Raw genomic sequence first — 27,990 nt, 5'->3', positions numbered from 1 at the left:
TTCCTCATCAGTTGATTAAATAAGACTAGTGATATGAATTTCATTGAAAGCGATCAATTTAACCTTTTAATATATACGTATAATATATTTTAATGAAGTTTCACAAAGTCGTTATCGTATATGCATCCAATGAGCGATCTTAATGTTTATTTTTGGCTTTGTTTTATTTCATATAAAACTGAAAATAAAATAGTTGCTTAATATCGTCAGGATTGCAGTCCGCTAACTCAAGATTATCTCCGTTAACTGTAATACACATATTTGAGGAGCGGATTGAATCGGCTTTGATAGTCGTATTTGGACCAGCGTGGCTCCAGATTTGATTTTTGTTCCCATCGCATTTAGACATGACAACTCGGCTGTGTTGCTGGTCGGATTGAAGACATATTTCGACGCTGCCTCGGACTTCATTTTCTTCTGTAAGGTGGAAGTTTTGTGAGTTTTTAAAGTGGCACATGTGGTATAACTGAGCAATGCCGGAATCCTTTTGCATGGTATCAACACATCTACCATTGAATGTTTTCAAGCCACCGCCTGCTTGAATTTTAACAGATGGAACGTATAAATCAGGGACTACGTTTTCTAAAAACCACTTAAATGGATGACATTGAAGTCTTTTACGTAGGGCGACCTGCCCCGAAATATCTCCAGAATCGAGACCGACTAGTTCCGGATGTCGTAAATAAACGATCTCTTTGTATTCGTCTAGCCAAACATCGGCTAGTCGCTTCTGGTTTCTTGCGTAATAGTTGTCCACGTGACCTTTGTGCGGGGAACCTGAACGAAACAGATGAGCAACATGCGAACAAGGTATGATTTCCATACGTCCGCCGCACATCCACGTTTTGAACGAAAGTTCCAGGTTTTCGGCGCCCCAGACTTCATATCCAGGGTCGAATCTACTCAAATGCTCCCACCATCTTCTGGAAATAGAGAAGAGACAACCAGACATAGTCGGAGACCTCACTGGATCTGCTTTGGTTTTGATTAATTTCCTGTCGAAATCGGGTAGAAATTGCCATTGTTGCAGTAAGCCCCAATTAAACGTACCCTGATTGTCACTGGTTTGCATCCCCGAAAACTCAAATCCTGTGTTAACAATAGTATCGTGAGCAGGAAGAGCAACCACTCTGTCGTCCTGCTTGATTCGGTGCAGAAGAGGTTCCAGCCAACCGGGACCCACCTCCACGTGTGAATCGAAGAAGACCAACACATCCCCTGTTGCCTTGTCACTTCCCGCCATGCGTGCTTTGATGAGTCCCAGACGTCGGTTGTTGCGGGTTAATTTTACCAGAGGCGGGAATAAGAACTTGACTGCAGAAGGAAGAGTGTCCTTAATGTAAGAGTGATCACTGTGGTCGTCCACCATAATGATTTCATGCAGGTACTCTGAAAACATAGTTGCTAATAAGTCTTTCAAAAAGCAAAAATTATAGAGCTAAGATTATTTCTGCGATTCAGATAGTTTCCATTTAATTGCATATCAGTTCTTCCGTTTTTTGGTACAAATTATCCGCGAAACAAAGGACATATATACAAGCTGTTCAGTTCTTTGCGTAAAACCGCTGTTCTGTTCATAGTTAAGAATTAAATGCAATTTTTGGGGTCATTTTTCTGATTCAATTAATCAGATCTTAGTTTAAAATCATCGTGAAAGTTAATGAAATTTTTTTGGCAGTTAATGAAAGTTTTTGTGATTTTTGATACTAGCTTTCGTCTATGTATTACGAATTTCCTCGGATTCAGGAATTTGTAAACAGGTAGATTTCAACAAAAAAATTGCGAATCATTTGACTTATTTTAGCTTAATTGAATGGATTTTCCGAGCTCTTTTTGAACACCAAACTATTCCCTTTTTGCCAGACAACCGTGGCGCCAGCAAAATTGTTAAAAAAACGTGCTAAATGTTTTCTGAACAACAATTTTTCACGACCCGATAGAAGTCTACCCAAATGATCATTTTGGATGATTATACAAGTTTTTGTAGCATGTTCTCCTCAAAGCGAATTTCGTTCGACAGTGTGATAACCCCAAATTTCAGTTGTTTTTGTATAAGTAAAACACAGATATTCTGAGAGCTGAATTCAGGTTCTTTTCTTTTCTTGTTTTGATCGTAGCTCAAACTTAGCTGGCTTACTCCATACATGCGTATGGCGCACTTAATTGATAATAAATAAACTTCTAAACACCACCGTTGGCCTTGACCACACATACGTAATAAAATCAATAGCATAATTATATAATATCAATAATACGTTTACTGCAACTGCAGTAATAACTATGTTGTCACTCAAGGTTACTGCAACCGCAGTACCACATTCACCTGAGGACCAACAAAATTTTTATTAATACCTATAAAATTTTATAATAATATCATCAAGGACTTTTCGACTCAGTTTGTGTAGCGGTTGGTGCAGAAATAAATATCAGTGTAACGTGTCAGATTGAGTAGTACTTTCCACTTAGCATTCCATAGTCTGAATGTTCGAGTGCTGGATACCCGAAATTTCTCCGGAATAGGTGACGCTCCAAAAGACCCAGTCTTGTCTCCGATGGTTGGCTTGAGTCCGTTTTCAGATTTGCTAGTTCCTGCTTAATTCGCATCCAACGCTAGTTCATTGAGATCAGCGATATCCTCGTCTGTGCTGATTTCCTTGACTGAATGCTTTATTAGAGTTCCAAACCGCTTTGGTCCCTGATTTTTGTTTGCGCTTTTACTGCGTCGAACCATTGTTCCCGTCTGCTAGTCCACCATTGATTCGTCAGAGAACCCTGGGGGAGGAGACCTGTGGCACCCGTCACATGTTCTTCAGACATCGAATCTTTTGCGTTCAAAGTTTCCTCCGCTGATTTTTGCATTCCCCTTGTTAAAACTTGGTCCGCCAACTCGTCCCACTCTTCTGGGGCCATGTCCTGCTTTTGAAACGCGTTCAAGATTGTGATCGGTGAATTATCTCTATTTATCCGTATGGTTTTTGATGTTTTTCTCGGTGACCACGAACTACTTGAAGGCTCTTGTGTATCCACCGGATCAGATGATCTCGGCAATAGTTGTTTCTCTACTGCTGCTGCAGCTGTTTTCTTCTCCTGAATTGGTTTCTTCCCCTTGAGCTTCATCGCAATCTGCTCCTGCGATTTCGGTCCCACCGACGCTGGGCCTCTTTGGTTTGGCTTAGCTCTCCTAAGTGCCAAATTTAGTCTGCCTCCTATAGGGGTTTCCTTGGATATGACCACTGTGTCACTGTTTTGGGGAAGTTCCTTTGCTTGCTCATCCAACTGAATTCGTGACTCTTCCTCCGACTCAGTTTCTAACGCCGGCTCTATATCTTTTTTCTGGTGTTTACTTCTCGGCTCCTCAAGGGGCTTTTCAGCTTTCCTCTTTGACCCTCTTTTCCTTCCGAATTGGGTAGCCCTTTCAGCGGAATTGCCGCCTTTGCTAAATCATTCTTCCTATATAACGAACCCGAAGCTGTTGTTACAGTCGTTGGTGTTTCCGCTGTTACAACCTTTTTTTAGAGGATTAGTCAACGCCGCCCCACTTTTCCGGTGCTTGTCCCGGCGTAGTAGATTGTGATGGCTTTTCACTGAAACCGTGGGTTTATCTTCGACAAACCCGCGTTCCCATGAATACAACGGCTCTTTCCTTAGTTCTGGGTCAATTGCGCTTGTATCGTCAACAAGTTGGTGCAAATCTTGACCTGCCAGCCTGCGACGTTCGGCATTCCACTTTGCGTTTGCCTCAAGTAACGCCTTAAGTGTTCTTGCTCGGTCCCTGTCTTGTGCCGTTCTGGTTTGCTGCTTGAACAGCGGACTACGTTCCCTGCTTCATTGTCCTTTTCTTACAATTTTTAAAGAGTACCGAGATTGGTCTATCCGCCTCTTCAGCTGGTTCGCGGTCAGCGCTTACCTCTCCAGATGCTGCTTATCTAATAAGTCAAAATTCTGAAAGAACTTATCGCGTAAAATTTTAAATTCAGTTTTTGGCAGCCTGCCTAAATGTGCTTCCAATGGCGACTGCTGAATTGTTTTTTGTTTAGTCCAACGCATATCCCGAATGATTGTACCAATACAGAGTTTGATTGATTTTCATCAAGCAACATGACTCCTAATCTTCGCTTTTATGTTTGAATTGTTCGTTCGATTAAGCCACACGCCCGATGGTCACCCAACGGACAAAAATTTTGTTCAATATTTTTATCCAGGCAAAATTTTTTCATCGCCTTCCCCTGAAACCCAAAAAATTGGTCTGTTTTTTATCAATTCAGGTATTCCATGAGTGTCGATGTAATAGCGTAAAAATTTTATTGAAGATTAATCCCCCGTCGATTTCGTAATCTTGATCGAAGGAAACCTAGAGTATCTGTCGATTGCTACTAGCAGATAGATTTTGTTCCTTTATAATCTTCTAGGGGACCAGCATAATCCAGCTGAACGTCTTGTCCTGGCTGCGATAGCAGTGGAAGAGGTTTCGAAGAATTTTTCGGGATTATATATTTTGCATTCTTACCGTATCTTTTACACTCCCTGCACTCTTCCGCTAAATTGACAATGTCCTTATGCATATGAGGCCACCATAAGTAATTGGATACGTGGAGCGTTGCCTCTTGTCCTGGATGACCCCGATGGATTCTATTCAACACCGCCGGTCGAAGTTGTCCTGGCACTGCAAGGCGATTGTCCACCAAAATATAATCATCGACGACGGAAAGTTGGTTCCATAAAAGGTTTGTGTACATCAACTCAAAACCTGCCCGATTGTTTCTCTCGATGGCTCTACTTAGGCGGTGCATCCATACATCTTCTGAAATTAGCCCCGACAGCAAAGTTTCGTCAAATAGTTTGGCCAAGCTGAACATACCCACGTTTCCCAGTATCTCTTCTGTTTTCTCCTCCTTTCGAGAATTTCGTTTAGTTCTTGTTGCCTTTTGCACGACACTCACTTCAGGGCTGCAATCGTTGTCCTCTCCTGCTAGGTCCACCTTTATTATCGTTTTCGCTAGTGACTCCGATCTATTACTTCTGGTTTTAGGGCTGTTGGGAAACATTTGGGTTACCGCCTCTAGTTCTTGAATATGCTCTGTATACTCTCTATTCTGGCTCACAAGATCCCACAATGAAAGCAAATTTTTTGTCTCCGCAGCGTCATGATTCCACATTACTGCTCTATCCATCGTGTTATCTTCCTCTAGGCTGCCCGATCCAGATTTATCCAACGCTCCCCTTCTTATTCGCCTCGTCCTGTGGAGTGTTGTTTCGGTTACTTCTTCCTCCGTTATCTTCTGAAAACAAACAGTAGGCATAAAACGTAGGCATAAAACATAAAACATATCGTTGAGCCTACTGCTTTATGAAAACATTCAACTGAAGTAACCACGAATTTTTCGTCTAACACTGATTCCGGCCATGGCTCGCCGGTCGGTTCTCTTGATAGATAATCAACAATACCCATATCTTTTCCAGGAATATGTACTATTTTAAACTGGCATGGTAATATTCTATCTACCCAACGTGTCAGTCTCGATTGATCTGTTTTATTCGAACGATTTCCTTCTAAGGCAGATGTTAGTGCTATGTGATCAGTTACTTTCACAAAATCCTTCCCTAGTAAATAATGTTTAGAGCGATCCACTGACCAAACAACTGCCAGCAGTTCCAGTTCATTCGTGGAATATTTTTTCCTGACTATTCAAATACCTTGAAGCGAACGAGATTGAAATCCAATCCCCCTCCCAATCCAACGATGCCCCCCAACGTTTGTTAATCCAACGATGCCCCCAACCCACGGTGACTCGCGTCACATTTCACCCGTGTTTGTTTTAAGGGGTCATTATAGTTTAATTTTGCGATATTGGCAACTGCGTTTTTGGCTTACTCAAAAACTTCTGAGTGATTCTCCCCCCATTCAAACTTTTTTACCGGTAGTTTTATGTTTTTCAAATCCTTTTTTCATTTTCCTCTCGTAACAGCGGTCGTAGTTTATCCGTAAGAGTAGCGGCGTTGGGTATAAACTTCGAAAGATTGTTTATACTCCCTAAAAAAGACCTACGTTGCTTAAGTGATTTCAGATGTTCTAAAATCAATATGGCTTTCGTTTTTGTAAGTTTGGGCGTAACTCCGCTTTCGGATAACTTGTGTCCCGAGCCAATTGACTTCAGTCTTAAAAAATTCGCACTTGATAGGTTTTCTTTGTCTAATTTCACTAATAAGTCCGTGATTAATTTCTCGTGTTCAGTCTGCGATCCCTTCGAAACTATCAATATGTCATCCAAAAAACAAAACGTGTTCTTTGAATGATTCAGGGTGCGATCCATTGCCTTTTGAAATTCGGCTGGCATATCAGCCAAACCATAGAGTCCAATAAGAAAACGATACGTACCGGTCGCCTGCCCCGCACTATGTTGAAGTTGCATTGTTTAGCAGTTTCCGTCGTTAGTTTCAGTTGACTGTATGCATAATTTAATTCAAGAACTGTGAAGTATAAGGTACCTACTGCTTTTGCAGTCACAGTTTGGCTTACTCCATCGAGTAACTCCGCTACCTTCGGCATCTGGTACTTATTCTTGAATAGTTGTCTGTTGATTTGTTTCGCATCTAGAACCAATTTAATTGAATCATCGTTTTTTACCGTAATGACAATGGGACCTATGAAACAGTCACTTGTGCATTTGTCTAACTTTTGAATGTGCCCATCCGACAGCAACTTTTTAATCTCTTTTTCAACTTTTTCGTGCACATGTATTGGTATTTGTCTACCTTTCTCCTTTCTGCTGAATGGAACACAAGGGTACTTAAATTTTGTGTTAACCACGTGATGTATCGATCGTCCTTGACGGTCAAAAGGTCTTGGTTTTTCGAATAAAATAAAAGATATCCGACTGCTCACACATTAACACATCGAATCGAGTTTTTTCCTTCATGGCCGGTTTTTTAGAAGTGCTATTCCCCACTTTGTTTCGTAAATCGAGCCCCAGGATACATCTTGTGGGTCGTTCAGTAATTAGAAATGTCATTAACTTCTCATTCTGCCGAACGTATGGTTGCCTTGAGGGCACCAAGTAGTACAATAGGTTGTTTTTTATTATAGTCCACGAACTGCGCCGGCAAGTTGAGACGTTCTGCTGTTGTAAATTTTGCTTTGTCCGATGAATCCAGAATAATTTTTGCTGTGGACCAGTTTAAAAAGGATATTGGGCTTCCTGTATCCACAGTCATGTTAATGATCTGATGATCCACTCTCACCAATGCTTTTAGTGACTTTACACGCTCTGACTTTGGATCTCTCATATCTCAATTTTTTGAACATCTGATTAATCATTTGAAATTTTTTCACAATTTTGTTTGTTTACCATTCGTCTTTGTATATAACTGTTGATACTTTCAATTTGGTTACTTTTTGATTCGATTGACCTTACTTCGAACTCGACACAAGAGTCGATTGTCTGTATTAAGTTACACTTTTTTGCCGACCTCTCGGTCACTTCAGTTATCTCATTCACTTGCGATCTGCACATACGTGCAAAATGGTTTGATTTCTTGCAGTTTTTGCATTGTTTACCCATTGCGGGACAATTTTTAAGATGCCCTTCTCTAAATGATTTTCCACATCGACTGCATGCTTTCTTTTCCGTGTCGTTATTATACTTGCAGTTGTTCTCACTTCAGGTTGTCTTTTAAACCTGTCTCGATTATATCGTTTTTTCGTTTGACCTCTGTTTCTTACTGCCAATATTGGTTCTTTTTTAGTTTTAATTTATGATCCGGATTTTGTTGATGCAGTTTTCATATTTGATTTCTGAAACGATTGTGTAGTTTGTTTACTTTAGTCAAACTTCAACGCTCTTTTCAGTATTTCGTCTGGAGGTAATGTTTCAAACGTGAGGGTGTCTTGTAGAGCGGGAAAGTCTCTTACTAATTCATTTTCCAAAGTATCCACTGCGGACTTCGCTGCCTGCGCAGTTAACGCCGCATTGAACACCTCCAGAGATTCACCCGTTTCCTGCGATCTATTGAATAATTTGTAACGTTCGTAAGTAACGCTTTGGGATTTTTCGGATGTGGCTTTGGCCAATCTTACCATTTCTTTAAATTCCAGCTTCGAAAATTCCTCGTGTGGATTTTTCTTTACAACCAGTTTTTTCCCTCAGTCCCCAAAGCAAGAAATAACCCTGACACTAAACGCTTTTGCACTTCGTTATACAAGATGTTATGATCTACTTTCGGTCCGCTTTCTCTTCTTTCGGAATTTTCTTCTGTTACACGATCTCGCATCAATCTATCCCGTGTCTCGCGAACTGTTACAGCGTTCGCATCCTCACCTGTACGAGGTGTCTTCGGTCTCGGTTCTGGTTCCTCTATTTCAGGTTTTGGGTCTTCCAACATTATCTCCGGATTTACGTTTTCCTTTACTGTCACGGCCATTAGGAACTGATCAAGCCACACTTTGAAATTTTACAGAGGATCGGAATTTGCCGTGGTCCAGAACACCGGGATTACCATGTCAGTCCTGTTGTCTTGAGACAGAAATCTTGCTGACTGCGCCATGTGATAACCCCAAAACTCAGTTGTTCTTGTATAAGTAAAACACGGATAATCTAAGAGCTGAATTCAGGTTCTTTTCTTTTCTTGTTTTGATCGTAGCTCAGATTTAGCTGGCTTACTCCATACATGCGTATGGCGCCTTGATTTAATAATAAATAAACTTCTAAACACCACAGTTGGCCTTGACCACACATACGTTATAAAATCAATAGCTTAATTACATAACATCAATAAATACGTTTACTGCAACTGCAGTAATAGCTATGTTGTCACTCAAGGTTACTGCAACCGCAGTACCACAGACACAAACGTATGAAAAAATTGATAGATCATCTAGTTTTTTGCAAACAATTTTGAAACTCAGCGGTTTTTATTTTTATCCGATTTTCTTTCTGCTTACTCGTCATGTTTTGTTTGCGATCTATCAGTGGTGCGAAGCCTCTGAGTTTGAATATTTTGACCAAAAATAGCTTTTTTGGAACGCTCTCGAGTCTCCAAATTAGCATATATTGCCGTTTCAAACGCCGCTAAAAGTTTTTTGGGCTAGTAGGGACATCGCGTAATCTAAAAAAAGTGATGTAGGCGTGATGGCAAATAGAGTTTTAACGCTTCTATCGCGACTTTCGGTTGCCATGGTCAATTTTTCTTCAATTTTCCAGTGAAGTGTTTTCATTCAATTGTTTTGCGTTTTTTCTATCTTATACATGAGTTCTTGGCGATGATTTGTGCTGTGAAAATGAATGAAAGTCTAACTGTGCGGAGTTCTGTTGAGGAGGCTGGTGACAGTTCGGAGGAGAACAGACGGAGCCTCATTGTAGAAGATGACTATTATCGAAGTAGAGGGAAGATCTAAACAGAGATGTAGCATCGACTATATCAGTTTTTAAAATTTTTGTTTTGAGGGTTGATCATGAGCGAAGTGAGCATATCAAATATTTCACTGACAGACACAAGCTATTCTTGGATTTGCGTTAGATTATTTTAAACTTTTTTGCCCTGTCGAAGCCCTGAATGTTCCGACTACACATTAAAGTTTACGAGCATTACGAGGCCAAACTGTGCATTTCGTGAACTGTAAGCAGACTCCGCAACAGGCAAAAATCTGAGTTGTCGCGGAATCCGAAACATTGCTATTTTCCTTTGATCTTCTCTACTGTTTTAGATTCCAGGGACAAATAACTGAAACACTGTATTGCTCAAAATTGCTTCAAAACAGGCAAATTTGCAGAATCCGCTATAAATTGTGTGACATCCGGAACCAGTTTGTGGAATCCATGATCAGATAATCATATATGTGTATAGTAAACTTAGATGTAGCGGAGTCCGCAAATTGTAAGCGGAATCCGCAAATTGTAAGCAAAATCCGTAAATTGTAAGTGAATTCCGCAAATTGTAAGCGGAATCCGCATAAATTTGCGGATTCCGCTTTTTATTTGCGGAATCCGCTAACATTTGCGGAATCCAGAACAACTACCTTTGCTCGATCGTTGTGGAATCCGCAACAAAATCATAGTGCTGACAAAGTGTACGTTACAGGTATTTGTACGCGGAATCCACTGATTTTGTGTAAGTGGAGTCTCTTTACATTTTGGAACATGTTTTAATACTTGTCTCTGGAATCCAGAAACATACAGACACAAAATTGTGCGCCTATCCAGTGCACAGTTTGGCCTCGTATTGAAATAGTTTTTGATGTAACTTTACTAAAAGATTTTTGAAAAATGATGAAATTAAAAAAAAAAATATTGTAAATAAATGCATTTAGCGTCTTGTAACATAATTGTAAAACCCAATAGCTTGTCTTTTTGTTTCCACCATCTGATAAATGTGGAGGAACTTTGTATTCGGATGTTTTTTTTTCTGTTCTTTTTCTTTTTTGTTTCATGCAAAATCAGGTAGCACAAATAATCATCAAAATGAGTCGAATGATGTACCAAATTAAAGCCCGTTCAGTCTTGATTTGAACGATTTTAAAAAATTTCAAAAAGTTTTTTCAGTATCGAGAAAGTTTGGCTTCAAACTTTTGATTTTATTTCAATTTCGAGCGAATGAAGCGAGCGAGGTTTACAACAGCTGATTTATGCTTAGTTTAAGCCCTAAAAACTTAGCTTTCAGCGAGCAAAACTAGTTTTTGGCGCCATCAGGGAACCAAAACCTTTTTTTAAAAATTCGAAAAATTTTTTGCGAATTTGTTTTAAAAATGTTTCAATGGTTTTTTTTTGTTTTTTTTTTGTTTGTTTAGTTAGTTTTCTACTAAAAAAAATTGTACAATTTGCGTATATTACTATAACTGTCGATTATGTCTAAGTTTTAGCTTTACGCCAGATCATTTTATCCCACCTGGCAGAAAAATTTGCTAATTTGAAAAAAAATTAGGTATATTTTTTGTTAAGATTTTGGTCGGAACATTCTATGCTACTTGCACAGTAAACGGCTATCCTTGTTTTATGTTAGATTTGTTTCTGATTGGGATTTTATAGCCGGAAAATGTGAAATTGGACAAAAGGAAAATTAGATGAAGACAAAGCAGACAAATTTAGACAAGAACAAGGATAGCCGGTTACTGTGCAAGTAGCACAGAATGTTTCGACCACAATCTTAAGAAAATAAATAAATGTTTTTTCAATTGGTGTAGTTTTTTTCTGCATGTTGTGATAAAAAAATCTGAACAAAAAAAATAGACTTTAGGCATATTTGAGAGTCATAGTAAATAAATTCGATTGGAAAACAGTTTTTGAAGAAAAATGACTGGAAAAACGAAAAAAAAAATTGTGCGGAAATTTTTGAATTTTCAAGTTTTGATTCCCAAAATTGTGCTAACTACCTTTACTTGAGTATAACTAAGTTTTAGCGGTTTAAATTAAGCTTAAATAAGCTATTGCAATTACCAAGTATCTTACTAATTAGCTGGAAATTAGACCAAAAATCATAAATTTTAAACCGGTTTTTCTTGACACTGTGAAAACTGTTCCCAAATTTTTATATGTCGTTCGAATCACGACTAAAAGGGCTTTAATTTGATATATCACTCAACCCTGTTCGACGATTTTTTTGTAGTACTTGATTTTGCGTGTAAAAAACTAAAACACACCCGAATCCGAAGTTCCTCTCCATTTTCCATGGTCGGAACAAAAATCAAGTAGAAAAAACAGAACTTCTTTTCCTGACGTAAAATGGAGGCAAGTGTTGTAATTTGAAAATCAAGGTTGCTGATTCAAGATTTTTGCAATATCTGCGAGAAGAAAATTTCAGAAAAATTTTTCGACATGTTTTAGGTCGAACAATCTCATTTTTTGAGCTCTTCCAAAATACTTTTCCCAGACATCACCTCCCAACAATAACTAATTTTGAAAGAAAAGAGCGTGCGTCAAAAAAGCTTAAAACGACTCTGAACTAGAAGAAAAAGTTCCTTCAAAGGTAAAAAAGCTGGTTTTTTATCAAAATGGCTGCGGTGCTAGAAATTTTTTCCACAAATCAATTTTATTTCGTATTTTGGGAACCTCTGAAATTGTGTTTGAAAATTTTGAAGATAGCCAAGAAATTTCCTAAGCAAAAAGTTCTTCTTGTGCTCCCACCGGCAAATTTTGCATCATTTTTTTACTCACTGATTATTGATATGATGAATATTTAGAATATTCCGATTTTTTGGTGTTCAAAAATTACCTTGTGTAACCGCTCCAAAACCACACGCAAAATGATACAAAATTGATAGGTATGTGATCCGGGGACCCGCAAAATCCGTTTGAAACAGAACTTGCAAAAGATGTTTGAATTGAAGTAATATCTGTCGGAAACAAAGTGTTCAAGTGAGGTATTCAAGTTGAGGTTTGCAATTTCTTCGCTTTTTTTATGTTGTCTTAATTACTTTTCCCCAAACAGTCGTTTATGCTTTAATCGACGAGAGACATTGCGCGTTAATTTCCCAATTTGACAAATGGCAAAAATGAAAATTTTCTCCCGATCACTTCTGAAATACTTTCTTAAATTTGAGCTGAGGGCGTCAATACCCGATCAAATGACGCAAAGAAGATGAAGTTTTTCTGCTCGGGGGCGTTTCCTTTTTCTTAAGACAAATTGTAATTTTGTAACAAACCACATATGAGCGGAATTTTTATATCATCAGATTATAAAAATTCCGATCATATGTGGTTTGTTACAAAATTACAATTTGTCTTAAGAAAAAGGAAACACCCCCGAGCAGAAAAACTTCATCTTCTTTGCGTTATTTGATCACTTTAGCTAGCAACATAAAAAAGCAGCCCTGAATGCATCTCAATAGTCTATGTAATTGCATCTAATTACTAAATAAACATGAAATATGTTAATTTTTTTTGGATATAAACCAATTTCAAAGGAAGTCGAGAATTTAGCCGCAAAAAAACTCGTTTTTAACAGTCCAAAGGGGCTGTGATTTTGCTTGCTATTAGCAAGCGTTATCAAATCAGAATATAGTTTTTTTTCGGGTTAGCAACTTGTTTAACAGAATCACGTGTATCTTGGTTCATTGCAAAGTCAAATTTTTATGCGTCTCCAGCATGTATCCTGGAGGCGAAGGGTACGCCTGGGACGCCAAAAATTGTTGGCTCGAATCTGACCAGGAATGTTTCTCAAACTGGAAATAATCCTTTTGCAAAAATGTCGGCCTATTGTTTGTCTGCTTATGTTATGTCGGCTTAGTTGCACCTCCTAAAGCTGAATTGTTGCGCGCAGTTTTCAATGTAGTTGCTTTTAGTGCTTATTAAATTTTATTCCGCTAAACATTCTTTTCAACTTCATTAACTTCGGCTTCTATGTATCGGCTCAGGGATTTATTTTAGGGTCGTTTCAAGAGAAGCCTAAGTGTTATGTTTCGTTCCGGATCAAAGAAAATGCTGAAGTTCCAAGACAAGAATTTATAATTTAAAGTTTTTCATGTTAACAATTGTATTTTTGGTTATTCGGAAATTTTTTCAAGCTTTGTCGGCTCGGTTGCCCCTTGTTTTTTTATCTTTCATTAATCTCCTCCAATTGTGTTTCTGGATCTTTTTTCCGCTAATAGAACACGAATCTAGTCACAATTTTTTGGACTTACTGGCTTCGTTTTTCTGTCCGCTAGTTAAAAATTCAAATTCGTTCAACTATCTGACGTAGAGGTAACTCATCTGCTTGAGACAACAAAAAATGTGGTTTACATTAGGCAAGGTCCTGTTTTTTTTTGCAAACTTGAACTTTCAATTTTTCGGATTATCGTCTGTCTGCTTATTGTTGTCAGCTTAGTTCCCTTTAGACATTTGTTTTTGAAAATTCAGCTTTCTTCGAAGTTGCGTCAAAGCCCGAGATTGCAGTCAGGACTTGTTTATTTTTGCCGGCTTAGTTCCCACAGAAAATTTTTTCAATAGTTCGTTTTTTTTTCTATTTTCCAAAAGCTTCCTTTCAAAATTTTTAATAGTGCAGCTAATTTTGTTCCAGATCTTTTGTTTTTTTGCAATTTTCATAAAGTGTTGTGACAAAAATGATTTTTGAAGGTTCATTTAGGTTTTTGATTTTTCTTTTGTTTTGATTTAATCACGGTCATTCATTTTTCTATCGCAAGTGGTGCGAAGTACGAATATTGTGTACATTACATTAATTTATGCCAGTAACTGCAAATGCGACAAAATGTTTGCAAAAAAGGTCATTGGCTTTGTTTGTTCGGGTCATTTTTCTCGCACTAAATTGCCACAATGGAAAAGGATTTCAAATTCTATCAGAACCGCTCAATGTTATAATAGCTTTATTTATAATCGTTTCAACGTCTTTTGTATACATATATATGGCGCAGAGGTTACATACGTGCCTGCGAGGACAATATTCCAGGGTAAAAATCCTACCAGAGGTTGCTCTTTTGTGCGAACCATAATTTTTCGCTCAAAAAAATAAATGCAGGCCTTTCATTTGTCTGCCTTTTTTCTGGCAGCTTAGTTGGAACAGCACGGACTCAAGCAAGTGCGACTCAACCGCGTAATAGATTTTTTTTCACCTAGAAAAAAATTGTTCACAAGATTCATCTGTCCCCTCTGTTAAAATACTGCAACAGACACATTTTGAACATGCTAGCGTTTGCAGAAAGTTTTATGTGCGTCTGAGTGTGTTTTATTGATGGAGAGGGTGACTTAAAAACACTGAATTACTTTTTTGGCTCATAAGTTTTCTGCTCAGGTATTTTCGACTTTGTTGCCACTTGACAAGTTTCTTCTGATGCTTATTTCAAACTTTATGGTCTAGTCATTATTTTTTCAAAACTAGCTAGTTTTATTCATTTTGATAGATTAAGCTTTTTGACATTATCGAGTTTTTTGACGTTATCGAATTTTTCTGAGCGGCTTTTTTGCATTGTACCGCAATTAGCGCTAAGCCTCTGTGCTACTAATTGTTATGCCATCATGGTCGGAGTTTGGAGTGAGGCATTGGGGTGATTGTTTTGTCTGTACCTGTGTCGTAGGTGAGGTTGTTGCAGTCTTGGTGTCTGAAGTCCCTCACTCGTCTGTTGAGGGGTATCCTGTCGCTGGCCACTATGTCGAAGTTGTTCTCCTTGAACCTCCTCTCCGCCTCCTCCTTCTCAGCCCCAATGTGCACAACTGCCGCTCCATCTTGGCCTGAAGAGTCAATCAAAACAAATTTACTCGCCAAAAGTAATAGTTGACATTTAAGAAGGAAATATAAAAATGAGAAAACTGTTCAGCCATTATATGAGAAATGTTATCATTTCAAAAAAGGTATTTTATATGTTCAAATTCAAACAATCTTATATTCTAAGCAAATCTTTACTATTGGGAAGTTCATTTTGTCAATTATGGTCAGTTTTGATTTAATGGATATCGGTTTTGACTGGAAAACACGCATATAATTTTATGGACGACAATTTGCGAGAAAAATTGTGCAATGATTTGATGACTCACCGGGACTGTTGTCGCTGCCAGCCATTGTCAAGTTATAAAATGGATCTTTGATGCCCTCTTTCCACTGATTAGGAAACACCGACGACTCCCCCTCCGTGACCAACATGTTCACCCCCTTATAGTCCAAACGCGCCGTTCTTTCATCTGCGTCGTTCTTGTTCCTCCCCTGGTCGACATCAACATTGTGATTATAACGGCGTTGATGAGAGATGTCTTTGGATTGTTTCTCTTTTGGCGTATGAAGATGAAAATAGCCAGCATAAATTATAGCTGCTGTGATTAGCCAAGTACAAAAAACACGTCTCCGTGGCAACAGCATACGAAATACGCGAAGCGCATACATCGGGCTAAAACACGCTTAATTGAAATTTATTTAAAAGAAACTTTCCACCGATGGTGAAAACTTTTCATTACGCGACCAATCAATTATAATCGTTTATAATCGATTAAAAATGACTTATAATCCCAAAATTTTTTATATCAATCGAATCCATTTTAATCGACTATAATCGATTATAATAGATTTTGTTCAGAGGTTACAAAATGAATTTTGTAAAAATTTTGTGACGTTATCTCATTTCCTGTTTAGTGGAGTTGCTACGTTTTACGTTTCGTTACACTTGCGAAGCGAGTGTACTAGTACTAACTTTCTTTTTTTTTCCAACCTAAGTCGCAAATATTTTTGCCACTTTCGGAGCACCTCTTCGGCTTTTTCATAGCATGTGCTTTGACATTTGAATACTAATACCTTAACAGAGTTGATGAACTTTTAATTTATCAAATGAACCGAAAAAAATTGTTTGTTTCAAACAACAACAATAATTATACCTCGATTTCAGAAACTTTCTAACTCAATGAATCTCGCTTTTTTTGAAATAGACTAACGACATTCTTCCACTGCCCCTCACGTTCAAGTGAAGGGGGTTGAATGGTTGAAAATTGTTCAGGGGGCTATTAATGGTTGAAGGGGGAATGGGGATGGTTGAACGAGGGGAGGATGGTTGACTCAACGTAAACTCCAATCATTCTTCTAGGCACCCATCCCCAGTTTACTCCCCTCCCCCTTTACCCCACCACCTCACCAGTTTACCCAGCGAAAATTCTCACCCACAGTCGACTGAAGGTGAGTGGTGGGGACAGTTAAAAATGTTAGAAGGGTTGAATTGGGGGTAATTATGGTCAGGGGCAGATTTAGGGGGAGCTGCGGACGCCCCCCCCCCCCCCCCCCCTCAGGGATTCGACCCCATGCAGACTCGCATTTTTTTAAACTATTTTGAAATATCCCTTTTTGGTGACGGACCCTAAAAATTTCCTAAAGACGCCAATATATAATAATTTCGAGGTGGGGGAGGGGGCGCCAAAAAAACGCAATTTTTTGGTCAAAGTTTTTAAAAAGATACCTAAAATTGCCTTTTTTTGGCCTATTTTTTTTTTTCAAATTGCCTGCAGCGCAAAAATTTTGGGCTCTTTTTCCTTTTCCCCCCACCTGCAATTTTTTACGTGTAAATTTGTTGACCACATAGTCCGATTGTTATGAAAATTTACATACAGACTAATAAGGCCACGACAAACATATTTGGTTTTCATACTCAACCTCGTAAAACCACTCGTTACACTAATATATTGAAGCTTGTGTGAGGTGGGGGGAGGGGGGGGGGGGGAGGGAGGAAAAAGAGCCAAATTTTGACCAAAACAAGGACTTTTTAGTGCTTCAGGCAATTTGGTCGACCTAAAAAAAACGGTCCACAAAATTTTTGAAAATCCGCCCCCCCCCCTCTCGAGAAAATCCTAGATCCGCCCCTGAATAGGGCGGAGTTTACGTTGAGTGACAATGGTTCAATGGTAAAAAGTTTGGGAGCGGGGGGGGGGAAGGTACAGAGATAGATTTTACATTGTGTAGCCACCGTTCAATGGTAAAAAAAATTGAGGAGTAGGGAGGGATGGGGGAGGTAAAGAAGTGCCACAAGAAAAAAACAGCCAGAAAAAAACATGTTTTTATGGATTGGCTTCGTTTCTTTTGTTTCATGTTGTTCAAAATTTAGTTGAAAATTTATCTTGGTTTTTTCATCGTTTTTCGTTTTCTAGCTTTCTAGCTTTCTTTTTAAATCAATTGGATTTCTGTGAAAAAAGAAATCATTTTCATTATTTTTTGTTTAAAAAAAAACGATTATTAGGACAAAAAATGGGTTATAATGGATTGATTGTAATAAAAAAAATCAATTAAAATCCACTAAAAATGAATTTAGGCTTTAAAACTGGCAATTATAATTACGTGGTTCAATATTTTTGTCATTCAAAACCTAATATAATAGAATATCATCGATGAAACACCAGTGCGGGCTAGTTATGTTTTAGCCAAATTTTCGCGGGGAAAGTCAAATGTGATATCTTATCGTTGACAGTTTAACCTTTAAGTTATACTTAGTGTTGTCACGACCATGCTAATTTAAATACCTGCCAAAAGCGCAACGGTTTTTGGTGGATCTGGATATCGATCATTGATCTTTATTGATACGAACCGATTCTGTGTAACTAATTCTTAATTCAACCGTTTTACTTTAACTTTTAGCTTAGTTTAATTACTCTATAGTCTTTTAATCTAGTCTTAGATAAAAGCCTACTAACGAAACAGTAGGGATCTTAAATCAACAAGTCTTAAACTAGTCTTAGTTTAAGTTAACAGTCTTGACCAATCAACGGTTTTATCCTAATTTTTTAACATGGCGCAGTCAAACGAGTCGAACCTACGAGACGAGGACTAGAGTGTTTTCGGAATATCACATCGAGTGACAATCAACACGACTGGGAAAAATCGTCAGAGAAATTTCAACTAACAAATCGCATCGGACAGAAAACCAGACCAGGACCAAGACACACCATTACAAAGTGAGTTTAAAGCATACATATCAAGTCAATTTTCTGACCTTATAAAAAGATCCGGTAGATCAAAAAATTTTATTGTTAACACCTACTTCAACGAACCGATAAAACCAATACAGGTTAAGGGGAAACACATTCCGATCCATCTTCTCCCAAAGGTGAAATTATGCATCGACCAACTATTAAGAGATGGTCACATTGAAAAATTGTCCAGATGCTCTGAAGATTGGTTTATTTCCCCTATTGTAATTACAGCTAAAAGGGACGGATCGATTAAATTAGCGTTAAACTCAAAATTACTAAACAAATAGATATTTCGCAATAGATATCAAATTCCGAACCTATTTGAACCAATCGATAACGTAGCAGTAACAATTAGTGGACACGACGAAAGTAAAATTTGATTCTCATCAATCGACCTAAAGTATGCTTATAGTCAAATACCACTATCCAAAAAAGCAAGCAACCAATGTAACTTCAATATCGTGGGGGGAGACGTGACAGGTTCCTATCGTTTAAAAACGAATTCCAACGCATAATGGACCGTATGACGGAAAAATTACCAAATACTCATTGTTATATTGACGATATCTTAATTGCTACCGTGGGTAGCAAGGACGAACACCGAAAACTAGTTATAAACGTTTAAAAAACACTAGACGAAGAAGGATTGGCCATTAAATTTGAAAAATGCACGTTTTTGACTCATAAAATAGAATGGCTGGGATTCAAAATCGATGCGGAAGGGACGAAGCCACTAATACATAAATCTGACGCAATCAGAAATCTAAAAGAATCAAATTGTATCAAAGATATAAGATCACTAATGGGATCGATTAACCAGTTCAACAAGTTCATACCAAATTTAGCGTCCTTATCAGCACCGTTTAGAGAACTTATGCAGAAGAATAAACCATTTAATTGATCTACGGTGCACGCCGAGGCGTTTGAAAAAACTAAAAAAGAAATATGCAACACGGTAACCAACAACAATTTTGACGTAAACCTGAATACCAGAGTGAAATGCGACGCATCACATTTAAGACTGGGCGCGTCCGTCGAACAAGACTATCGGGGAATTTGGAAAACCGTAGCGTTCGCTAGCAGATTCTTGAACGTAGCCGAGTGAAAATATAGTACCAATGAACTCGAATTGCTGGGTCTAGTGTGGGCATTAGATCATTTCAAAAAGTACCTAGTAGGCAAACAATTCTTCATCTTAACGGATCACAAAGCTTTAATTGGAGCGCTAAAAGACGACAAATACAAAAAACGGCTCAATCGCGCCTCACCTGTTGGGCGGACAATTTATTACCTTTCGACTTTACCGTCGGACATTTACCGGGCAAGGACATAGGATTTGTCGATTATTTATCCCGACACCCATCAAGTGAACCCGTACCAGTTTCGCTCGACGACGAGAATTTCGTTATCTTTTTGGTAAACCAAATTAGTACTCTCCTAGGTTTCGATCACTTGATGCCTAGATATTCTTGGCCGCAAATAAAAAATAAATTTTCTCAACAAGTCTTAGCGCATGACGTCACACAGTGCAATACGATCGGCCAGTCGATAGATCATTTGACCAGTCAAGAAATAGAACGTGAGAAACGAATTGTGAATGACGCTGAAACTTTCCAAGCTATTTTTGAACACTTACATTTACAGTGTGCCAAAATTTACATTCACGAATGGAAGTCTGCGATCCATCTTGCAAAATTATCGATTTTTCAACTAACTATAAAACTCTGAAAGATATGGCCGAACAACTCGAACTAACTGAACAACTTGAACATCCCAACATTGAAAACACTAATACTCCAACACCAAGTACTAGTAACCCATCGGGCAATCCCTCGGAAAGAACAACTTGTAAAGAAAAAAGCTCGAAGTCAGCTAAATTGAAAACATTTCCATTCTCGTGGCCTGAAATATTCGATTCAAAATTTATGTCTTTATTATCTAAACAAGACCTGGTGTTGGAAAAATCATTAAAGCAATTGAGGAAGACCGTAAACAAGATATTACACAATTGGGAAATTATTATAAATCATATATTAATAATGTACATGTCAGCGGAGGATGTCTTTATTTTGACGACCGATTAGTTATCCCGACATGTTTGAGATCGACAATGCTTCATAGACTACATAATGCCCACCCAGGCAAGTTCGCGATGAAAAGTCTGGCAACTCAATACATATGGTGGCCAAAAATTTATCGCGAGATTCAAGTCCATGGCGAAAACTGCATCGAGTGCGTTAAAGCAGGTAAAAATTTGAAACCTATCAATAACCATAATAATCTCGGAAAACTCCCAACGGTCGAAGAACCAAACCAAAAAATGAAACTATACTTCATCTGTCCGTTACCATTAACACGGGGAACAAAAATATATATATTGGTATGCGTTGACCGATTTTCTAAAGTTCCATCGGTTCAAATAACATCCAGCACATCGGCTAAATCAATCACAAGTTTTCTGAACAAATACATAGTTCTACATGGGATACCTAGAACTATTAGAACGGATCAAGGGTCAGGCTTTATCTCTAAGGATGTTAGAGAAATTTGTCAGGAGCATAACATCAATGTCATATTTAGCCAAGTGGGCGATCATAGAGCTACAGGGCTGGTCGAACGATTGATTAGAACCATTAAAGAAAGGCTCTTAGTCATGGCGCAAGAATACCCAAAACCGTCGCTAGAATCAGCCCTACTGAAGATTATTAAATGCCTAAGAACCGTAACGCAACAGTCGCTAAACTGCTCCCCTTTCGAAGCACACTTTGGTAGATCCCCAAACGCTATCTGGCATAATTTAGTCAAATCACCATCCTCAAATAACCTAGATTGGAACAAAACCTTGTTATGCATAGATAAAGGCCGAAAACTCATGAGTCGGGAAAGAAGACACGACTGGGACTTTCCCGACGATATTGAAAATGGAGATCTAGACGAGAACTCATCTTCGTCAGATGATATTTCTAATGCAGTGAGATACGTCCCTACTAGCGCTGGCTCTCCTGTAAAGGTTCTCTCCCGCGCCGAAAAGAGAGATGCTCTAGGCGTCAAAAATCCCGTGCTGAATAACCCGCCGGGTAAGACCACTATCTATAGAAAAGTTCAGGATAGATTGAAGAGCGAACCGTTTTATAATGAACTTAGGAAGGAAATAGTAAGTGAGTCAGACCATACACTTACACTAAGAAATGGGAAATTAATACGTAAATCTGATTTAGCTATTAAAAAACAACCTTTCCCGAAGAAGGCTAGCCCGAGAAAAAGAGACCAACTCGTGAAATTTTACGCAACCAAGGGACCGAGGAAGATCATAAAACCCCAGAGAAATGTCGGTTTCAAAAACTCTAAGGCGACTCAGAAGAAAAGAAATCTTCAGGCCAAATTCGAGGAGCTAGATATCGCAAGGCGGAATGCTGTTATGAACAGCTCAAGAGAGATGCTCCTGAGGGAGGAAGAAGAACAACGAAAACGGTTGAGATTCCCCATTGGCCTCGAAAGTGACCATGAGTCAAGCCCGCCGGGTAAACCCGACTGCCCAAGGATTAGTACTACGGCAAGCAGAACGACAAAAACTCCAGTTGAAACATTATCAGACGATGATGCCAGTGACCTAATCCAGCTAAAAGACTCAAAGATAAAAACTCTAACCGATCTCGAAATCCAACCAGAACATCCATCACAAGATCAAACGGACCTTTAAGTTGAGATCCTGAAACAGACTGAACCTAAGGTAGAAAAGGCCGAGATCCCACTGATCGACCTAGACTCAGGAGATAATAGTGCAGTCCCGCATTTAACCCGCCGCTTATCTTCCTGGACAGTAAAAAGAAGTTGAAACAAGTAACCAGGAAATACTTAATTACCAGAAAAATACCGAAGAGAAACTACTCGAAAAGAATGCTGAACCGGACACAATGGCGGATATGGGAAACCAAACCAAGGATCCGATCTCCACTAAGACCCGAATTAAATTGACAGCAGGGCTAAAAGGAAGGCCTCGTCGCCAGTGAAATCTCCACTTTCCAAAAACCTGCCCGATACACATGCGCGCCACAACACTAGACCCATGCGATCTAGACAACCTCCGACGATGCTGGGGGAGAGAGAGTTTACCAGTCTAGTAGACAAATCCGACGAGAGGCCAGACGAAAAATCACTTATCGAGTCCGCACCCCCCCCCCCCCCATATTGCTCAACGATTGAAGCGATCACTACAGAACTGGAAAGCCACCAAATTGACGTAGTACAGCCAACCTCTCCGTCAACCTCTTCACCATGGCACACATCGATTGTCAATCTATCGGAAAGAGGATCCGAACAGTCGAGCTATATAAAGCCTTCCCTTTCACTCTCCCCAATTGCTTCGCCAACGAAGGTTCAATTCAGCCCTGAGGTCCACACGTCTCAATTTCACCCATCGCGTTTACCCTCCGAATCAATAGAGGCAACGACGACACCAATCGTATTTGATCCAGACTGGCTTAATACCCCTTCAATCATTCCTGCGATAGAATTATTAGGCCGACCAATGATGCTCGACGAACTGAGGAGGTGGACAGTCAACCGAGCCGCAAACCGGGATGCTTCATAGATCCCACTCGGAGATTATCGTCTATATACATTCAAAACTCAAACTCTCGAAAAACGTTTACTCCAGTAACCTTTTCGTTAGATTCTTTACTGCTCTCGGCACGATATTTTAGTACCGTTGTAAAATCATTTTGCGTCGAAAATTAAAACCTTCGGCCAGACTGGTGTACTATATGTTGCTGATTTATCTTAGCGTACTAATCATTAGTCGCTTTAGTTATCATCTTTGAGCCTTTGCAGTGCAGTATATATAATTAACACGGTCAAACTAACATTTTACCCATCGGGCGCTAACGTGGGGTATTTCCTGCCAGTTGTACCCGCTAGCCCCTCCCTGAGATTGAACATTTTTGAGTGCTGAAAAGTATATCTTTTAGCCAAATTTTCGCGGGGAATGTCAAATGTGATATCTTATCGTTGACAGTTTAACCATTAAGTTATACTTAGTGTTGTCACTACCATGCTAATTTAAATACCTGCAAAAAGCGCAACGGCTTTTGGTGGATCTGGAAATCGATCATTGATCTTTATTGATACGAACCTTTTCTGTGTAACTAAATCTTAATTCAACCTTTTTTCTTTAACTCTTAGCTTAGTTTAGTTACTCTATAGTCTTTTAATCTAGTCTTAGATAAAAGCCTACTAATGAAACAGTAGGGGTCTTAAATCAACAAGTCTTAAACTAGTCTTAGTTTAAGTTAACAGTCTTGACCAATCAACGGTTTTATCCTAATTTTTTAACTGTTCAATATTTTTGTCCTTCAAAACCTAATATAATAGAGTATCATCGATGAAATACCAGTGCGGGCTATCTTTTTCATATAGCACTCGCAAGTATACAATATGTTTGGAAATTTTACTAAAACAATGGCGTTTGAATCTTTTTTTTAAAAAAAAAACATTTATTCTAATTCTTTTTCACGTTACTCTATCCACAAGATAATAGCATTAAAAGCAAAACTAGAGTTCCGCTTGCAATAAAGCAAACCCATATCATGAGATATAACTAATTTATTGAGAGTCATCACCGCTGTCATAATTTTTGAAAGAACACAGTCATTGCCTCCGTTATATGATTTTCTGACATATATCTGATATATTTCTGAAATATAATCCAGATTGCAACGTTTGCTCATGAAATCTAAATTTTTCAATTAAATTTCACTATGCTCAAAGCTTGAACTTTGCCGTTGATGAAATGAAACTTACTTTCAGCAAATATGAGAGAAAAATATTTTGTTTTACGTTTTTTTTCTGATTTTCTTAGAAGCTTTTCAGTTTCTTGGTTCACGTAACTGACTTTTTAACCCCTTTCCATCATTCACCTACCTCACACATTTACCAGCGTTCCCCATTGACTCACTTCACGGGTTGACCGAAAATGCTAATCATACAAATTTCATATATGGAAAAATACTAACCATACACTTTTCTTGCAATTCCATAAGTACTGAAAAATGCATGAAACGTCTATGATTAGTGATTTATCAGATATGAAAATGTATGAGTAGCATCTAACCATAAACCAAAAGAGTGCTTATTTATAAATTTTACTTCACAAATTTTTTGGGTTGTGTTCGTAACCAAATACAATTGACAAACATGCTGGTGACTTTAAACTAGAAACACCAACGGTTTAATGGTCCTGCATCTACAATGCATTGTAAACGACATGAATATTGATGTTTTACTCAAAAAATATAAGGAAAAAAAGTTTGAGTTTGATATAATTCAATATGATTTGAGTTTGATTAGCCTTTTTTCATAGACATGGTTCATGGAAGTGTATGGTCTGCATTTTCGGTCAATGGAGGTCAACCCGGGAACTTAGGAACTGTAACTCAATATACCGAACACTTATTTTCAACTAATTTGAATCTGTTTATTTTAGCCTATTTGTATCACTTTTCCACAAACAAATGCAATACACCTTACAACGACTTAATTAATGAAATTTTCGATACCATAGCATTTCAATTTAAAAATGCTTAAAGAACCAATAAAGCAGTTTCACCTTTTGGCCCGGCACAATTAAGAAATGCTTTAACAGTCTGCATTTTTGCATTACTTCTATAAGAATAACGACGTTTGTATAAAGTTTTTCCGAATGGTTCGTAACCATAGAAACTAAAATATATAAAACTCCCACAAATCGCTACTTCTCTCGGGAATCCTTGATCAGGCATTCTTCTTCACATGAAAGTAAAATTAAACCACTTGATCCTAATGCAAAAAACTTGTGGAGATTATAATGAAATTACTAATGTATAAAACACACGACATTTCAAATGATAGAAAAAAGAATAAGTTATGATCACTAACGCAATCAATTCAAACAACTAACCGACAACCCCCCCCCCCCCTCTCCAACAATATGCGCACACCGGTTTGACCAACCTGTGAGAAATTCCTCGGAAAGTTCATCCTGATAGCTGGGATCATGCAATGCGTTGGTAACGAGAGCCTTACAAACGTATACCACTCAGTTTTTGCCAATAGCGGCTTCGATCGAAGTCGCCAACTCTTAGCAAAAAAGAAAAATTATTGAAAAGCTTTTGAATATTCTAACTAGGATAAATAATAACAAATCACTAACATTTTGACCTTAGATATGACAAGACTCGCGAAGTAACACGGTAAAACAAAATGATGAAAATTGCCTTTTTTAACCTGTTTTTCAAAATTTTGCCTGCGGTGCAGGAAATTTAGTCGAAATAGGGTCTTTTTGGTGATTTGGGAGAGCTCAGAAAATCAATTTGATCGACTTAAAAAAAGGTCGACAAAATTCCAAACAATCGGACAAGGAGAACAGAGAAATTACTTGTGAAAATTGGATCTATAATGGGAAAAAACCGAAATTTTTATGCTGAAATTAATACTTTTTATAATTCTAGTTTTTAAAGTTTTCATACTCTAAATCGTGACATGGCTCATTTAGGTATTATAACACATAAAACAATTTTGAAATAGAAAAATGTAAATATATTGCGTGACCCGCACTGTAGTTTCATGGATAAAAATTGACTATGTTATAGTTTCAGTTTCAGTCTCAACAAATTTGAAATATAATTGACTAAAAGTGATTAAAAATGAACCAAAATCCCAATACTTTTCATATCAATATAATCCATTATAATCGATGATAATCAATAATAATCATTTTTTCAGAATTATTTTGTTTGAGTTAATTCGCTATTGTGTTCAAAGTTATCTCAATTACTGTTCATTGCAGTTGCTACTTTTTACGTTTCATCAAGATTCACTTTTCACAATATTTTTCATTTTTAAGTTTTCAACTTTTTGGAACCTGATCTAAACTACATTTTATTATTGGATAAATTGGATATTTTACCCCTGTAAAATATTTAATATTAACCAATCATAATCCATCTAACTAACAACCCACTTATTTGTAAGTGCTGAAACTACTTGTAATTTCAGCACCAGAGAGATATGAATTTAACTTAGAGATTAGTTGCCTCTCCAAGAGAACTTCAGCTGCCGCAATAAGCCAGTATACTCTAGATCTATTGAGCCTAGCAGAGACTAGTTAAACACCCTGAGACTAGTAGATATAAGAGTAAGATTAGGATCGGTTTTAGACTAAGAAGTTGCACGAATCTATCCGGCCGAAAATAAGATAGCGTGACGAGCAGACGGTGTACCCTATCCGAAATTACTCTATGAGTAAACCACTTCGGTCATAACTCATTTTTCAATTTGACATTTTAAAATTTTATTTGTAGTATTTCATTGATTTGCACCATCGCCATGGGAAAAAATTAACATTAGCTTACTTTTACTAACACTATTTGCCTACTACCCCCCTCACGTTCAAATAAGAGGGGAGTCCAAGGGTTGAACGGGGGATATTTATTTGTTGTATGAAGGGGGATTGGTTGAACGGGGGGAGGGATGGATAAACTCCACCAACTTCTCTAAGCCCCACTCTACACTCTAGTTCTCCTCCCGAGTCCCCCAGTTCCCCTTTCCCCATTTTACCCCCTCCCCCAACGGATAGCGAAGGGGGTTAAAAATATTAGAGGGGGCAAAAATGGGGGTGAGGTAAAACGGTGGAGTTTATGTTGAAAAGCCCGCGCCCCGATCAATGGTAAAACAATAAAAAAAAACAAGGCAAGGGGAACCGTAAACTGGGGGGGGGGGGGGGAGTGGGGTTGGGTTAAAACAGGAATGCAACAAGAAAAAAACTGCCAGAAAAAAAACATGATTTTGTGAATTGCCGCCTTCATTTTTTTGTTTCAGTTTATTTAATATTTAGTTCAAAATATTTCTTTTTCTTTGGCTCGTCATAGTTTTGTGGAAAAGTGCAACAAGCTGAGTTGACAATGTCTGCAGAAAACAATCGATCTTGATAGATTTTTATGAAAAAAAATCGATTTTCAGGGATTTATGTTGAGAAACAAAACTGGCTTCTATAATCGACTATTTTATTTAACATTTTTGTCTATAAAAAATCCATTAAAATCGATTATCATCGATTAAACTCCACTGCGGGTTTGTGTTTTGTGAATTGTAAGCGGAATCTGCAACAATTCCTTAAGGAAGCTCTCTTTGTTGTTCCGACTTCGTGACGAAGGTAACGGAATATTTTTTTTTGTTGTTGTTTCGTTTTTTTATTGTTCCGACAAAATTTAAAATGTTCAAAGACTTTGTCTCTGGATTCCAGAAACCTATACAAACAAACTTGTACGCCTATCCAGTGCACAGTTTGGCTTCGGAATTTTAAAATAACGGAGACCAGCAAAGCCCAGAATATTTTGGTTTTGGTTGTATTTGGAGTTTTGATTAAGAGTTCTGATTAGAAAAAATAGATTATTAAGACTCACCTGCAAACAAATTTACAGAATTTTTTTCTGTGTGGAAATCAACTTAATAGAACAAAAAACCAAAAAGATGGTTCCAATTCAAACTGCGAAAGCAGGTCTATTTTGCATTATTTTGTGTAACGACATGATTAAGTAAAATGATTTGATTTGTTGGTCTCAAACAAAACCATATGCGCACACTTGAAAAAGCAATT

General features: G+C 38.0%; 2 protein-coding genes across 3 annotated transcripts in view; both read right to left on the bottom strand.

Annotated features, from left to right (window-relative positions):
- The window catches only part of LOC134840539 (26S proteasome non-ATPase regulatory subunit 14-like), a 436,784-nt gene that overhangs the window by 390,426 nt on the left and 18,368 nt on the right, over positions 1 to 27,990 (bottom strand). The gene's annotated exons all lie outside the window — the stretch shown is intronic.
- Positions 58 to 27,990, bottom strand: LOC134840538 (polypeptide N-acetylgalactosaminyltransferase 13-like). Its single transcript, XM_063856416.1, has 5 exons — positions 27,797 to 27,990; positions 15,456 to 15,802; positions 14,988 to 15,152; positions 9,292 to 9,387; positions 58 to 1,389 (listed from the first exon to the last, which is right to left on the bottom strand). The coding sequence occupies exons 2-5, from the start codon at positions 15,796 to 15,798 to the stop codon at positions 164 to 166; spliced, it is 1,830 nt and encodes a 609-aa protein (XP_063712486.1). The 5' UTR covers positions 15,799 to 15,802; positions 27,797 to 27,990; the 3' UTR covers positions 58 to 163.

Source organism: Symsagittifera roscoffensis, chromosome 2 (genome assembly GCF_963678635.1).
Source record: "Symsagittifera roscoffensis chromosome 2, txSymRosc1.1, whole genome shotgun sequence".
Taxonomy (NCBI): Eukaryota; Metazoa; Xenacoelomorpha; order Acoela; family Convolutidae; genus Symsagittifera; species Symsagittifera roscoffensis.
The sequence above is the reverse complement of the archived record's forward strand: the minus strand, read 5'-3'. Positions and strand labels throughout refer to the sequence as shown.